The sequence below is a fragment of the Sylvia atricapilla genome, chromosome 8, assembly GCF_009819655.1.
Source record: "Sylvia atricapilla isolate bSylAtr1 chromosome 8, bSylAtr1.pri, whole genome shotgun sequence".
NCBI classification, from domain to species: Eukaryota; Metazoa; Chordata; class Aves; order Passeriformes; family Sylviidae; genus Sylvia; species Sylvia atricapilla.
This window is the reverse complement of record NC_089147.1, coordinates 31295023-31309607: the sequence shown is the minus strand read 5'-3', so window position 1 is coordinate 31309607 and position 14585 is coordinate 31295023. Positions and strand designations below refer to the sequence as shown.

The 14585-nt window shown below is 52.3% G+C and overlaps 1 protein-coding gene across 1 annotated transcript; it reads left to right on the top strand.

Moving 5' to 3' along the window:
• Positions 1 to 2458: 2458 nt before the first annotated feature.
• Positions 2459 to 7292, top strand: LOC136364563 (lysosomal acid lipase/cholesteryl ester hydrolase-like). Its single transcript, XM_066324515.1, has 9 exons — positions 2459 to 2542; positions 3025 to 3190; positions 3883 to 4081; positions 4291 to 4400; positions 4698 to 4834; positions 5219 to 5362; positions 5871 to 5942; positions 6493 to 6558; positions 6958 to 7292. The coding sequence occupies exons 1-9, from the start codon at positions 2459 to 2461 to the stop codon at positions 7189 to 7191; spliced, it is 1212 nt and encodes a 403-aa protein (XP_066180612.1). The 3' UTR covers positions 7192 to 7292.
• Positions 7293 to 14585: the final 7293 nt, after the last annotated feature.

Here is a 14585-nt window from a genome sequence, read left to right as displayed (position 1 = left end):
CCAAAGCAAGTCTGCGTTTGAGCAAGTGTGGCTGCACCAGGCCTGGCAGGAGCTGACTGCAGGAGGGATGCAGGATCCCACGGGATGCACAGTCAGCACCAGGGCTCTGCAGCAAGGACTGGACACCTGGACACGGAGTGGAGAGGCGGCCACGAAGGCAGAGGTGCCGAAAATGGCACCCACAGCTCGTGTGACCCGTCACTGTCCCCTGCAGGGACCTCCTCGGGCACTAGGCAGCTCCTGGCCAAAGGCATCACCAGCTGGCAAGAGGGGAGGCCTGGCAAGATGTGAAGTCTCCATCCACAGCTTCCTCCTTCCCCAGGGATGGATTTATTTACATATATATATAATTTATTTTTTTTTTCTGTAGAGTCACTATTGGGACTGGGAGGTTCTGCATTTTCAGGCTCAATCCATGGCAGGAGGCCACGGGAAGAGCCAAAAGGAGTTTGGGTGACTTTCCCACCGGAGTTTGCTGTGATGAGCTAGGCTGCTCCCACTCACCCTCAGCACCCAGGGCACCACCCCAGCCCCTTGCACCAAGGCCAGTCCCAAAGGAGAGCCCAGAGTCCCCCCATCCTCGGGTTCACAGAGGTCATGGCCGGGGCCAAATGACTCCATCAGGCGGAAAGAACCAATTTGTTACAGCTCTGAGCCGCTCTGCAGTGCCACGAAAACCCTCCCAAGGCAGGCCAGGCAGGGAGGGTGGCTCCTGCCGGAGCAGACTGCGGCCCTCAGGTAAATTACACCTCCGGAGGAGGAGGAGGAGGGATCAGAGGGAGTGGCGGCTCCTGACGCTCCCGAAGCCGCGGAGCGCAGGGAATAACAGCCCCATGAGACAGCAGCGTCCGCAGGCAGCGGGGACCTTCAGCTCCAGGCGACATCGGGGACAGAGACACCTCTTCTGCCGCAGCCCCTGGACCGCGACGGGTAACCCACCGCTCCTCCTTGTGCCCATCCCTGGGGACAGCGGGACAGAGCTGTAGGCACCGGGGGAGCCCCAGGGCTGCGACAGCGGCTCTGCCCCGGGCTCCCGGCTCCGAAGGAATGTCTCTGTTTGGAGAGGAGTCAGGACCGCCGGTGGAAGAGGTGTTGTCACCCCTCTGCACCCCTCGGAGGCCGCCGGGGCTTCTCAGGGAGATGAGGGCCATTTGACAGAGGGGATTTGATCCCAGCTGGCTGCTGAGAGCAAAGGACCATCCCGGGCAAGGCTCTTCTCTGGAATTTGCGTGCCCTTCTGCTGACGCTAGGTCACAAAAATGTGTTCAGCCTCTCTCCTGGCTTTTTCTAAAGGGATAAGCAGTCCGGAGCCTCGCCGGGGACGCAGCGAGGGCTCTGGTCCCCAAGGGGCTCGGGGTGATGGCGGGGGGGGATGGGGACCCTCGGAGGGGACACGGGCAGCCCTGTGAGGCGGAGCTGGGAGCAGGGGGGTGCCCAAGGTGTGTCCCCAGCGCGGCAGGTGCGGTGCTGCTCCTCCCCGAGCCGCCCCGGCGACAGCGGGTGGCTTTTCTCCCCCGGTGCCTCCCGCAGCAGGGAGAGGGGACAATGAGAGGCAGCCTGGAAGTGACAGAAACCTGCCCCCAGATCTCCTGTCTTCCACCAGGGCTGTGCGCAAGATAACCCGGCGCTGGCATCCAGCGGGAATTTGGCGGGTCCTTGTTAAATTGCTTCACACGATCCAACCCCTCTAAGTAGCTGAGGCAGTATTTCTGCTGCGAATTTGTCCCCTCCAGCAAATTTATCTGTTCCTATATGGCAGAGGGGTTGCTGTATGCCCATGAAACATGATCTGGAGGTCCCTTTCCCCACGAAGCATTCTGCGATTCTGCTTCTGTGCGGTAAAACAGCAGTGAGAGAGGTTTTGTGGTAGGAACAAGCTGAAGCAGACACCAAAACCCTTCCCAAGAAGAACAGGGGTGCCCTGAGGTGGCATTTCACTCATATCAGCCAAAACCAGCCAGGAGTATCCCAGGGTCTCTCTCAGCCATAAGGAGAGCCCAAGCAAGCCCCATTATTTAATTTCTTCTTAAGAATATGGCCCTGCACCTTAAAATTGGGTGGTTTACTCCTCATTAGTTCAGCTGCCAGTGGAAAAAAAAAAAACCAGCCTCTTCTTCCAGCTATCCAATAGGTTATTTTAAATGAATGATTTATAATCACCCCCTCAAAACCTGTTTTGCCTGTACACATACAGATTTACCTGCACCTGTGGGTGCTTCTGAATATGAGGGCCTGATGGATTAAAATGTGATGGAATTTGGACTCTGGCTTTGTTCAAGATTAGCAAAATGAGTCATTTTCAGGACCGATTAGAGAAGTTCAGTTTTAAAATCATTTCACCTGTTGAGGGGCCAGGTTAATATCCTGATGGAAGTGCAGTTCACATCAAGAGAGCTCCCCCCAGCCTCTGTGCCAGTGGCCACCTGCCACTCCTCACGACAATGTTTTGCAGAGCACCATGACGGGGCTGTTCCTCACCATTTCTTGTTTAATGTTCGTCGCTGCAAGGTCAGAAGAAAACCCCGAGGTGTCCATGGATGTTGTAAGTCCCTTCTTTTCCTACTTGGTTGTGCAAGTTACCTGTGCTGTCATCATCTGTGCAAGACCCACGGGCTCTGTGTGTCTTCACCGGGGATCGACACCAGGATTTTTGTTAGATATTTGTCTCTCTGTTCTTATGTACACAGAGATTGATGGCGAACATTTATGGGGGGGCTTCGTTCCAAGTCAGCAGGTTTGGTCAGGACAGCCCCCTCAGTCTCAGAGTTTGGCTGTCTGTGCTGCCCTGCTCTTGATTGCAACACAAAAAGTGACAGTTCTTCCCCAGACCTGCTCAGGGACCTGCCAAAAATTCTGGCTGAAGTCACAGCGTTGGTGGAAGGGACATTGGGAGGTCCTGAGCCCATCCTTCCCCTGGAGCCACCACCAGCACTGATGGCTTTGCCCACCCAAGCTCTCCCACCCCTCAGGACAGAGACCCTCCCTCCCTGGGGACTGTCCCATGCTCTCCTTCCCTTCCCACAGGGCGAAATTATCCAGTACCACGGGTACCCCTATGAGGAGCACGAGGTGCTGACAGAAGATGGCTATTACCTCACCCTGCAGAGGATTCCCCATGGCAGAGACAACCTGGAGAGCTTCAGCATCCCCCACAGGCCAGGGCTGCAGGCATCAAACATGTTCTGTCCCTGTAAGTGCAGCAGGAAGCTCTGCCTGCTCTGGGCACCCTGAGAGCTTTGCTGGATTATCACGGTCAAGGCTACCTCACCATGGGCTAGGTTCTGCAGGAGGCAGCTTTCCATGTAGGAAAAATGAGGGGAATAGCCTCGGGAGCACAAGAAATGCAGGTGCCCACCATGCTGGCCTTGTTCTGAGAGGATTTGCTCCAAAGAGGAAGGAGAATGAATGGGACAGAGAAATCTTGCCCTGGGTTTTCCCTCAGTTCAAAGCCAAAGAGTGGAGCAGCAAAAAGCCATTAGGAAAGGAAACCAAACCAGGCGTCCATCTCACTATTTTGCATTCCTTCCTGTGTCCAATTCAATGCCATCTCACCGTTTGGGGATCTTCCTGATCTGCACTGAACCCCCTGTTTCAAATAATCGTGGGGTGATACCCAGTTCTTGGTAGTGTGTCCCTCCCCTGGGAAGAACGGACATGTAAGCATATGTATATGGGAAATGAGTGTAAACCCCCCCCCCCAGATTTCCAGTCTCTGCCCTGGCTTTGTTCAGAAACTCGTCCTCAGAGAGACTGAGGGCAGAGGTGACCGTGTCCCTGCGCTGGTGTCCATTCCCAGGCTGGTGCTGCCGCAACAATACCTGGATGTGAATGACCAATTCTGCTCATGGTCAGAGAAAATGATTCCTCCTCTTCCTCCTCCAGCTCCAAAGGCCGTGGTCCTCCTGCAGCATGGCCTGGTGTTGGAGGGAAGCAACTGGGTCACCAACTTGCCCAACGCCAGCCTGGGCTTCATCCTCGCCGACGCCGGCTACGACGTCTGGATCGGGAACAGCCGGGGGAACAGCTGGTCACGGAAACACCAAGAGTTTGAATTCCACCAGCAGGAGTACTCGGCTTACAGGTATTCTCCGTGCAGCTGGAGGGTGGGCAGGTCCCTGGTACCCTCAGCAGTGTCTGCAGGCTGGAGGAGGGCTGCTCCTGACAGTCGCTCCCTCTGCCAGAGGGCAGAAACTGGGTTGCCCGTTCCTGCCCAAGCTCTTGCCCGCACGCAAGCAGCCACAAGGCAAGGCCAGCAAGGGTGATTTTGTCGTGTGTCTGTCTCCCCTGCAGCTTCCATGAGATGGCCATGTATGACCTTCCAGCCACCATTGACTACATCCTGCAGAAAACCGGGCAGGAGCAGCTGTACTATGTGGCTTATTCCCAAGGCACCACCACAGGTACTGAGGAGGAGAGCACACCTGGCAGAGTCACATCAGCTGTGCACCCCCAGTCTGGGAGTGTTCCCAAAACCTTGGTCAGGAAGGGTAATGTCCGAGTATTTCCAAACAACAAAAGGGAAAAGAGCAGGTAATTGCTTTAACAGGAGTGTTTTGAGCAGCGGCAGCCCCACACCAGGTGCAGCTCATGCTGCCAGAGCCACCTCTGAGGGGCCTTCTGATGGGCACACACGCCTGGAAGTCAACAGCTCCCTCAGAAACAACAGGGCAGGATCTGCTTCCTTCTCCCTCCTGCAGGTTTCATTGCCTTCTCCTCCATCCCCGAACTGGATCGCAAAATCAAGATGTTTTTCGCCTTGGCTCCGATCACCGTGAACTCAAACATGAAGTCACCCTTGGTGAGGGTGTTTGACCTTCCCGAGGTGCTGATTAAGGTATGTCCTCACCACACGTGAGGTGTGAGGGGGAGGAGGCGCTGGGGAGGTCACCTGAGACACGCAGTGCTTGTACGTCACCTCTGTCTCCCTGCTCTGTGTGTTTGGGCCTGTGCTGTGTGCCTGGAGGGCAGGTAAATCATTTTCCTGTCCAGCCTGAATCAGAGAACTATTAATAGGAATTGGTTTTGAGTCCCTTGTCCCAGGAGAAACCTCTCCTAGGAAGATCAGAGCTCTTCCAGGGCCGTAGCCCTTTCTGAAAAGCCAAAATGACAAAGCACAGCAAAGTTTTCAGCAACTTTCAGGGATGAGCAAAGAGGTGGGGGGTACCTGGGGGCAAAAAAGAACATGAACGCCATTGATACACCCCTCTGACTTCCACAGCTTATTTTAGGACACACAGTGGTCTTTGATAAGGATGAGGTGTTGAAGCAAGTGATTTCCAGGTTGTGCACCTATCCCATGCTGAAAACGCTGTGCTCTTTGGTCTTTTACCTGCCCGGTGGGTTCACCAACAGCTTGAATGTGGTATGTACCCTCCAACTTCCCTGTCAAGAGATCCACTTCCTCACTGTCATGAGCTGTCCATCTGCTGCCTCCGCACGGCCTTTCACATCTTTGATGGGTGGAAAAATTCAGGGTGGGAGGTTCTCAAGTAAAGCATTCGTCTCATTCCTTAATATTCCAAGGGGAAACATGTTAGGGGCAACACACAGAGCTACTGCCATGAGCTGAGCATTGTCCTTGCAGAAGAATCCTGAGCACGAGATAGGGAGCCTTACTTTGCCTTGGAAAAACCAGGCAGAGCCAACATGGCCCAGCGTCCCATGGGAATTGTTCAGCTTGCTGCAGAGAGCTCTATGGCTCTGTGTGAGCCTCTGAGTGAGGCTCGTGTGGCTACTGGACCCAGTTTTATTTGGTTTTATTTTATTTTATTTGGTTGTATTTTATTTGGCTGTGTTTTATCTGGTTTTATTTCCAACGTGGATTTTTTTTTGGAGGGGGAGGCAGAGAATAAACCAATGGTTTCTTGCAGAGCCGTGTTGATGTCTACCTGGCCCGTTACCCTGACTCCACATCCCTAAAGAACATGTTGCACTGGCGCCAGGTAACGCTTGGTGTTCTCCTCTCTCTGCACAGGGGTTGGGAATAATCCCCCACTGATCCCCCTGCAGAGCTGTGTAACAGGGAGAGAGGAAAGCTGCCCTGAAACACTGGTGCAGATGAAGTTATTTATTCCAGCAAAAGAGGTCCAAGAGTCCTTGGGGCTTGTAGGTGTTGGAAGTGGAACAAAGAGTGGTGATAAAGCAGGACAGGAGAGGCCAGAGTAAAGGCTGAGGGTCAGTAATACCGCTAATGATGGAACTAATTACAGAAAACATTCTACTCCCGACCTTCTGCTGATGGCATTGACACAACACACAAAAAACTTTCCCAGAGGTCTGATTCATGTCTCCTTTGAGGCTCCTGGTTGTACACCAGGTTGTTCCCTCTGGGTTTCTGTGCCGAGGTCTTCCTGGGACTGAGTCCTCCTCCCAAAATCCAGCAAAAATCACTTCCCTGAGCCTGGGTGGCAGAAGGGAGCAGTGCAGTCCCCTCTTTTATCTTTCTTAGAGACCCCTCCAATGCATTGATAATAAACATAACTTCTCTTCCAGCTCTATCAGACAGGGGAATTCAAGTATTATGATTACGGCAGTGACAACATGCTTCATTACAACCAGGTAAGAGAGAGCCACACTCAGGGAAAAAAATAAATCAATATTGCAATGAAAATCTTGCAGCGGTAGAGACTGAATTTGGAGAATTGAGCAGCCTGGGCTAGTGGAAGGTGGCAGATGATGTTTGAGGTCCATCCCAACACAAACCATTCTATGTGATTCTACGAATTATACGGTATTAATGGAATTCACTTTATATGGGGAAGCACATTTGTAACTTTCTAGTAAAAAAAGTCACTCAGTGATGACTTTTTGACCCTCTGGTGAAAAGAGCAGGAGCTCAAGGCACACTGAGGCTCCCTGGTGACAGTTCCTTTTCTATACATTGGGATAAGGGAGAAATTCTGAGCAGCCAACACTTTGAATTTTTGGCTTGCCCTTTCCCTCCCTCCTGTCTTCCAGACCACTCCTCCCTTCTATGAGCTGGAGAAGATGAAAACCCCGCTGGCTACCTGGTATGGGGGCAAGGACTGGATTTCAGCCCCTGAGGATGTGAACATCACCCTGCCCCGTATCTCCAACGTGGCCTACATGAAGTACATCCCCGACTTCGTCCACTTTGATTTCCTCTGGGGCAAGCAGGTCTACGAGCAGGTGTACAAAGAAATGCTTGACCTGATGGAGAAGGACACCTAGAGCTGGAGCAGTGGCAGTGATTGTTGGCTTCTCAATGACTTCTGAGGCTTCTTTCTTTTGGGGGAAAAAAAATTTAAAAAAAAGGAAAAAGAAAAAAAAAAAAAAAAGAAAAAAAGAAAAAAAGAAAAAAAGAAAAAGTGAAGAAAAATTGGAGGGAAAAAGTTCAGTAAACTATTACACTTGGTCTGGATTGATATAACTCTGGCCAGTGAGGAAAACCAGCCAGTCCAATGATTGGGAAAGCAGAAAGCACTCTGGTTTGAGGTTCAATAGGTCCCTGCAGAAGTTGAGCGTGGCCCTCACACCCTGAGTCTCCCATGTGCTTCACTCACACGGGTCCCCAGCAACAACCAATTTCAGTGGAATTTGGCTCCTGGTGGCCACCGTGGACTCTGGGCTCCTTGAGCTTGGGTTCCCAGCTGCAAACAGCTGGACAGAAGCTCTGTGCCCTCCTGGCTGCTGGTGTGAGCCCACGGGAGCAGGTCTGCTGGGATGAAACCACGTGGTGGATGGATCCTGTGTAGCTTCATTCACCTTCTGGCAAGGCTTCCACACCAAGAATCCCAACATCCTGATGCTCACCGCCTTCATCCACAGCTGGAAGGAGCTATGAACTCCCTGCCTGGTGACAAGGAGGAGTGGCCATAGGGGTTTTTTCCATGAGAACTGCCCATTTTACTATTAAAGGGGACATGACTTGGATAATCTTACTCATACCCAAAGGAGTTTCAATGAGTTCTACCAGGAAACACTGTTTTGCACCACTTTCAGCTATTCAGGCACAAACCCACCTGCAAAGGCCACCTTTTGCTGCCTCTCAGGGAATGCTTTTGGTGGGGGCAGAAGAAGAGTGTGGTGGAAAGCAGCAACGAGCCTAAATCTGTTTTCAGCTTCTGGATTAAATTGTTAATAATACCTTGATCAGAGGAGGAAATGTGAGCTTGCCAATTTGTGTAACTATATTCTTAAAACATGCCTGGGAGCAAGCAGGGCAAAGGATAAGGTTCTCTTTCCACAAATATGTAATGTTAATGATAACAATAAATTGGGTAGAGTCTACTGGGGTCTGTGTGGCTGTACTGTTAACTAGAGGTTAAAGCTCTGGAGAAATTGTCCCCTGTGAGGGTGGGGAGGCCCTGGCACAGGGTGCCCTGAGAAAGTGTGGATCCCTGGAAGGGCCCAAGGCCAGGTTGGACATTGGGGCTTGGAGCACCCTGGGATAGTGGAAGGGGTGGAATGAGACAGGTTTTGAGGCTCCTTCCAACCCAAACCACTCCAGGATCCTGTGGGTGTGGGGGTTTTCAGCACATGTGCAGGTCAAGGAGAGCTGCTTGCCCAATGCTCCTCCTGCTCAGGGATAATTTCCAGTGGCTGGTCATGCTGGGAGACACCCACGGTGCCACCAGCATCTCTCTGCAGAAAAGAGGTGGGTGGTGAGGAGGGTATGGAGCCCAGCAGGCTGCTCTCCAGAGCCAGACTGTAGGGTTTTAGCAGCAGAGTTTCATCCAGGTGTCTGGAGATGGTGGCACAGGGCTGGTGGTGCCTTGTGGGACAACTGCAGTGAGCTCTGCTCGAGTTACCATCTGTAAAGGGTTTCACTTTCTACCCTCCCAGCTGGAACTGACCACAGAAGAAAACAGGACAGGGTGAGGTAATCCCAGGGTGCAGGAACGAGGCTATAGGTTAGATAGGATCTGCCTGGATTGCCAGTGATTAGCTGCCTCACTTAGGATATTTGTAATGACATCTTTTTTCTGTGTGCTCAGCTGCTCACGGCAGGGCTGTGCCCTGGAGCAGCATCCGACAGGACTGCACTGTGCTCATGCCACGGATATCAATGCAAACACGGGGTGACCTCTCCACCTTGGCAAATAAACACACAAAGATGCTGGCAAGATGTTTCCCCTGCAAGCTGCTGAGAAGCTGGCAGAAAATTCAAACCATAGAATCCTTGAGAGACCCCTAAGGTCATCAAATCCAACTATGCTCACCACTAAACCACATCCACCACCTGCTTTTAGTTTAAAAGCACTAACTTTTAGCTTCTGAAAACTCATAAAAAGTGCAGCGTTTAGTCTCTCTCTGTTCAGGTTATAAAGTTTCTTCCACTGCTGCAATTACCTGGTTCAGTGTTTACAATACATTCTCTTCATGCTCCTATGGCAGAGCACTTTGGTGAAGTTCTGGCTAGATCAGGTTCTGGTACTTGCATCTCCTCTGCTGTTAAATGATCAGCAATGGATGAAGAGGTGTGTTTTGGAGGTAAATTGATTTATGCTTGCAGAATAAATATTGCAAAGTTCCATCTCCTGGGATGGCCATAGCAGGATTGGAGTGTCTCAGGTGTGCCAGGGAAGTCAAATGCCATCAGAGAGCTCTGTGGTGGTTGCACAGGGTATCACAGGACCATGGAATCACACATGGTTTGGGTGGAAGGGACCTTAAAGCCCATCCTATTCCCATGGGCAGGGACACCTCCCACTGTCCCAGGCTGCTCCAAGCCCCAAAGTCCAGCCTGGCCTTGGGCACTGCCAGGGATCCAGGGGCAGCCACAGCTGCTCTGGGCACCCTGTGCCAGGGCCTGCCCACCCTGCCAGGGAACAATTCCTGCCCAGTATCCCATCCAGCCCTGCCCTCTGGCACTGGGAAGCCATTCCCTGTGTCCTGCCCCTCCATCCCTTGGAAAGAGTCTCTCTTGGTGACTCCTGTATCTCCTTCAGGCACTGGAAAATCACAGTTGGGTCACCCCAAAGCTTCTCCTCTCCAGGCTGAACAATGTCAACTCTCCCAGCCTTTCCTCCCAGCAGGGCTGCTCCACCCCTCTTATCAATTTGGTGGCCTCCTCTGGATCTGCTCCAACAGATCAATGTCCTAAATATCCCAGTCCATGGTGATCCCATCAACTTCTCACCCTCGGAGCTTCCAAAGCAGCACAAATCCTTCACCACCCTCTTCCTCCTCCCTGTGTGGGCAAACCAGCCTCAGTCACACACCTCCACGTGGGGAGGATGTTGGTCACTCAGCCTCTTATTCAATTTTCTTCCAGATGTGCTCATGCAGAGCGTGTCACATGAGGCCGTGAGGGCTTAAAGCTGTGTCACATGCCTCTCAGGGCCCAGCAGAGTCACTGTGCTGGCTGCTCCATCATTTCCTACCATCACACAGCCAATGCAAAGGGCAGCAGCACACACAGGGGTCGTGCAGTGGAGCACAGGGCCAGCTCCAGGCTGGGCCCACACTGGAGAGGTGCTGAACTCCCCTACCACAACCTCCTTCCCATAGGCACAGGCTTGCAGAGAAGTGGTGCTTTGGCAAGTAATCCAAAGCTTGCTCTGGTGGCTGCTTTAAGCCACGTGCTGGCCTGTGGGGTTATTTAGAAACTGATTTGTCCCAGAGTTATTCTAGGACAAGGGTTCGTCGAGTTATGACAGATGGTGTGCTGCCTTTTCACATCTTTTTGATCCTTAACAGCCAGAAAATGATTTCCAGAGGCATTGCTGAGTAGATTCGGGCTTTTGTTTGGTTAAAAACACTTTGCTTTCTTATTTCAGGAACTCACAGGGACTTCTGTGCCATTTCCCATGTAATCTTAAAAATTTCTTTTGAGTTTGTTAGATGAGTCTCTGAGAGAGAGAGGGAGACTCTGGTCTTTGAGACTTGCATTTTCACGTGGTGGGACTTCAAGCAGGTGGGAATGGTATAAGGCCATAGAAAGTTACAGTTAGCTGAAATCAAGACCAGATGTCATTTTCTCCAAAACTTCACAAGCCAGTGTTGGTCATGATGATTCTTCTTCCAGGCAAGCAGTGACAGAATGAGGGGACACAGCCTCAAGCTGTGCCAGGGCAAGTTTAGGTTAGACATGAGGAGAAAATGCTTCTCTGAAAGAGTGACTGGACTCTGGAATTGTCTGCCCAGGGACATCCCTGGACTCATGCACTCAGTGCCATAGTTTAGTTGATGAGGAACTGTGAGGTCGTAGCCTGGACTTGATGATCTCATAAGGTCTTTTCCAACCTGGTTCATTCTGTGATTGTCTGATCATCCCTGACCCTGGAATATGTCCTGTGGGATATGTTCCTGCCGCCTAAACATCTGATAGCCCAGATCAGGGCTTTGGCAAAGCTGAGCCAGATCAGCTTGTCTCCAGTATGCTGGGAAATAATCTCAAGAACACTACAGTACCAAATCTGGAAACTGTGGGTATTTCTTAACTGAGAGATTTTGCTCATGTTGTCACAGGTCTGTTCACCCACAAACCAAACTCTTTTAGCTATAAGATACACTTTAAAATCAACTGTACAATGAAGGGAGATCAAGGAAGAATTACAAGAACTTGTTCAGGGCTGTTCTGGCCTCTTCTGAACATAGGAACAGGGGAGGAATTGCCAGAGAAAAAGCACCAGTGATCACATCTCCCCTATTTCCCAATCCACATTCAGGAACGTTTATGCTTTTGTTTATTCCACGTCATTACAGCGAGCGGAATGATTGCATGAACAACTCCAGCGAGGTGTTGTGAAAAGATCAACTGTTTCCTCAAGCTCCACTGTGCAACTCTAGCACGGGCAAAACCCCTGCTAAGTGTGTAAGTCAGAGATATCCCAGCCTAGCCGAAGGGACTTTAATCCAGGAGAGGAACAAGCAGATAAGGACTGCTTCCCTCATCAGGCTCTTTAACTCGAGCTGTGCTCTCCCAGGTTACTGCAAGAGAGCTGCGCTTATCTGGCAGGGATTGCACAAGAGCTTATTGCTAAAATCAGGGTGACACTCCCTTTCCCAGCTCAGGATGCCAGGGCCAGATGCCTTGTGGCTGGTTTACCTCTGTGCTTGGCAAGAGGCACCAGCCAGCACCCTGGGCACACAGTCTGGCGGCTGGTACCTGTGAGAAAGCAGCAGGAGAAACAGCAGGGCACCAGCTGGGGGAAAGGTGGGCACGGGAGAGCCCAGGACATGATTAACCCCAATCCCAGTGCTGAGGAATGTGACAGTGTACCTCAGAGGAGGTGACTCAGCAGCAGCAGACCTGCGCCTGTGGGATGGTAGTGGGGACACAGCTGATCCCACGGGCTGGTTCTCTTCCTGTTGTGCCAGCAGCAGGTGGGGTTGCAGTCCTGTGATGCCTCAAGGAGAACATGAAAGGCATCCAGCAGCAATGCTGCCTAAGATCTGTGAAGTGTGGCGCTAACAAGAGGCAGAAGCAACACACCCCACCAGAAGATGTAACTTTTGAGTCTTAAAGGGCCTCAGGGGCCAAGAAAAATCCGGGATTTAGGCCTCAGGCAGAGCCCAGGAAGCACATGGATGGCTCGTTGGCTGGAAACCTTTACTTTCCATGTCACACCTTGGCCAGCCCACCTGGACACACACCTCTCTGAGAATTGTGGAATCCTAGAGCGGGTTGGGTTGGAAGGGACCTTAGATATCACCTCATTCCACCCCACTGCCATGACAGGGACACCTCCCACTGTCCCAGGCTGCTCCCAGCCCTGTCCAATCTGCCCTTGGACATTTCCAGGGATCCAGGGGCAGCCACAGCTGCTCTGGGCACCCTGTGCAAGGGCCTGCCCACCCTGCCAGGGAACAATTCCTGCCCAACATCCCATCTAAACCCAACCTCCTTCAAGTCCTCAAAGGTCTTCATTCTTCTTTGTTTAAGCTACACAAGAGTTCCCCAGTAAAAATCCAGCTGCTTTTTTTTTTTTTTTTTTGGCTCCTTCTCTCCTTCCACCACAGCCAGAATAACTCCAAGTGCTGAATCACACACTCACCTCAGCACTGACACACTGCTCCAATGCCTCATTCCACCTCCTGAGGATGTCACAGAAGTCTCTGCTGCCTTTCCAACCTGTTTTACTATTATTTTATTACTATTATCACTACTACTTAGTAGCTCCACTGGGAAAGGAGTAGTGGAGTTGGAAGGCAGCAGCATGGGCGGCAGAGAAGGGGGATTCTGCCCCTCGGCCCCACTCAGGTGAGACCACACCTGTGCACAGCTCTGGTGCCCCCAACATAAGGAGGGCATGGAGCTCTTGGAGCAGATCCAGAGGGAGCCATGGAGCTGCTGAGGGGACTGGAGCACCTCTCCTGTGGAGCCAGGCTGGGAGAGCTGGGGCTGCTCAGCCTGGACAAGAGAGCCTTGTGTGGAGACCTCACAGCTCCTGCCAGGGAAGGCATATCCCTGAAGGGACACAAGGAAGCTGGAGTGGGACCCTCCAACAGGAACAGGAGTGCCAGGACACAGGGAATGGATTCAGACTGCCAGAGGGCAGGGCTGGATGGGATATTGGGAAGGAATTACTCCCTGGAAGGGTGGAGAAGCCCTGGCACAGGTTCTCAGACAAGCTGTGCCTGCCCCTAGCAGTGTCCAAGGCCAAGTTGGATGGGGTTTGGAGCAGCCTGGGATAGTGGGAGGTGCCCCTGTCCATGGCAGGGGGTGGAATGAGATGGGCTTGAAGCTCCTTCTAACCTAAACGTGTTCCATTCCATGACTCCCTGACTCTTTGTAGTGGGGTTTCTACGCTCCCAGGTGAGGGAAGGCATTTCCAAAAGCCCAGAGCAGGCACAGGCGCAGAAGGTAACGAAGGAGTGAAGGCCCTGGCCACGCCTGCCACGAGGAGGAAAGTGCCCAAGCAGTCCCCTTGTGTCACCACGGAGCTGTGGCGCCGCCAGAAGATGCCAGCGTGGAGATGGAGCAATGCGCGCCTGCTCGGGCTGCGTTTCACAACCCACATTCCTCCCTGGCAGCAGCACCGGGAGGCAGCTGAATCCACAGCCAGGGGAGGCACAGTCCATCCAGCAGAGCCAGCCACAGGCTCGGGCTTCTTGGTGGCCACCAAGGTAGGGGAAAGGTGGAGGCTGGGCGGTCACGGGCTGCAGGTGGGGAACAAATGCTTTCGCTCTGTGTAACACCTGTGGCTCTGCATAACCAAGCAGAGGTGTTGCACCAGCTCTCCCCTGCACCAGGGGCTGCTGGTGAGACCTTCAGCTTGGTGCTTTTCCAGAAAGGACCTTCAGCTTGGTGCTTTTCCGGAAGGGACCTTCAGCTTGGTGCTTTTCCAGAAGGGACCTTCAGCTTGGTTTCTTTTCCAGAAAGCCCTGCAGAGCTTTTGCGAGTTGCCCCTTGCTAATGTGACACCTTTGGACCTTAGTGTCACTTTTCACAAGGGTTGGGATGACCAAGTGTCTCCCATCCAGGCAGGCAGTGAGGCCTGATCTGTCCTCAGGGTGTCCTTGGGGAGGAGCCGTTGTAAAAATGGTAGAGCCCGAGCTTTGTTGTAGCACCAGGAGCTCTTCTAAGTGACCCTGGGAGAGAGGAAATTACCCTGGGAGTTAGGAAATGACCTTTTACAAAGAAAAACTGTTGGGCATTTGTTTATTTATTTATTTGA

What these genes read in the sequence shown, in the direction of transcription:
- LOC136364563 (XM_066324515.1), top strand. Translation starts at nt 2,459, where the DNA reads ATGACGGGGCTGTTCCTCACCATTTCTTGTTTAATGTTCGTCGCTGCA. An exon ending in ATCAAACATGTTCTGTCCCT is followed by an intron (nt 3,191 to 3,882) that starts GTAAGTGCAGCA and finishes TTCCTCCTCCAG; the next exon opens with CTCCAAAGGCCGTGGTCCTC. An exon ending in ACATGCTTCATTACAACCAG is followed by an intron (nt 6,559 to 6,957) that starts GTAAGAGAGAGC and finishes CCTGTCTTCCAG; the next exon opens with ACCACTCCTCCCTTCTATGA.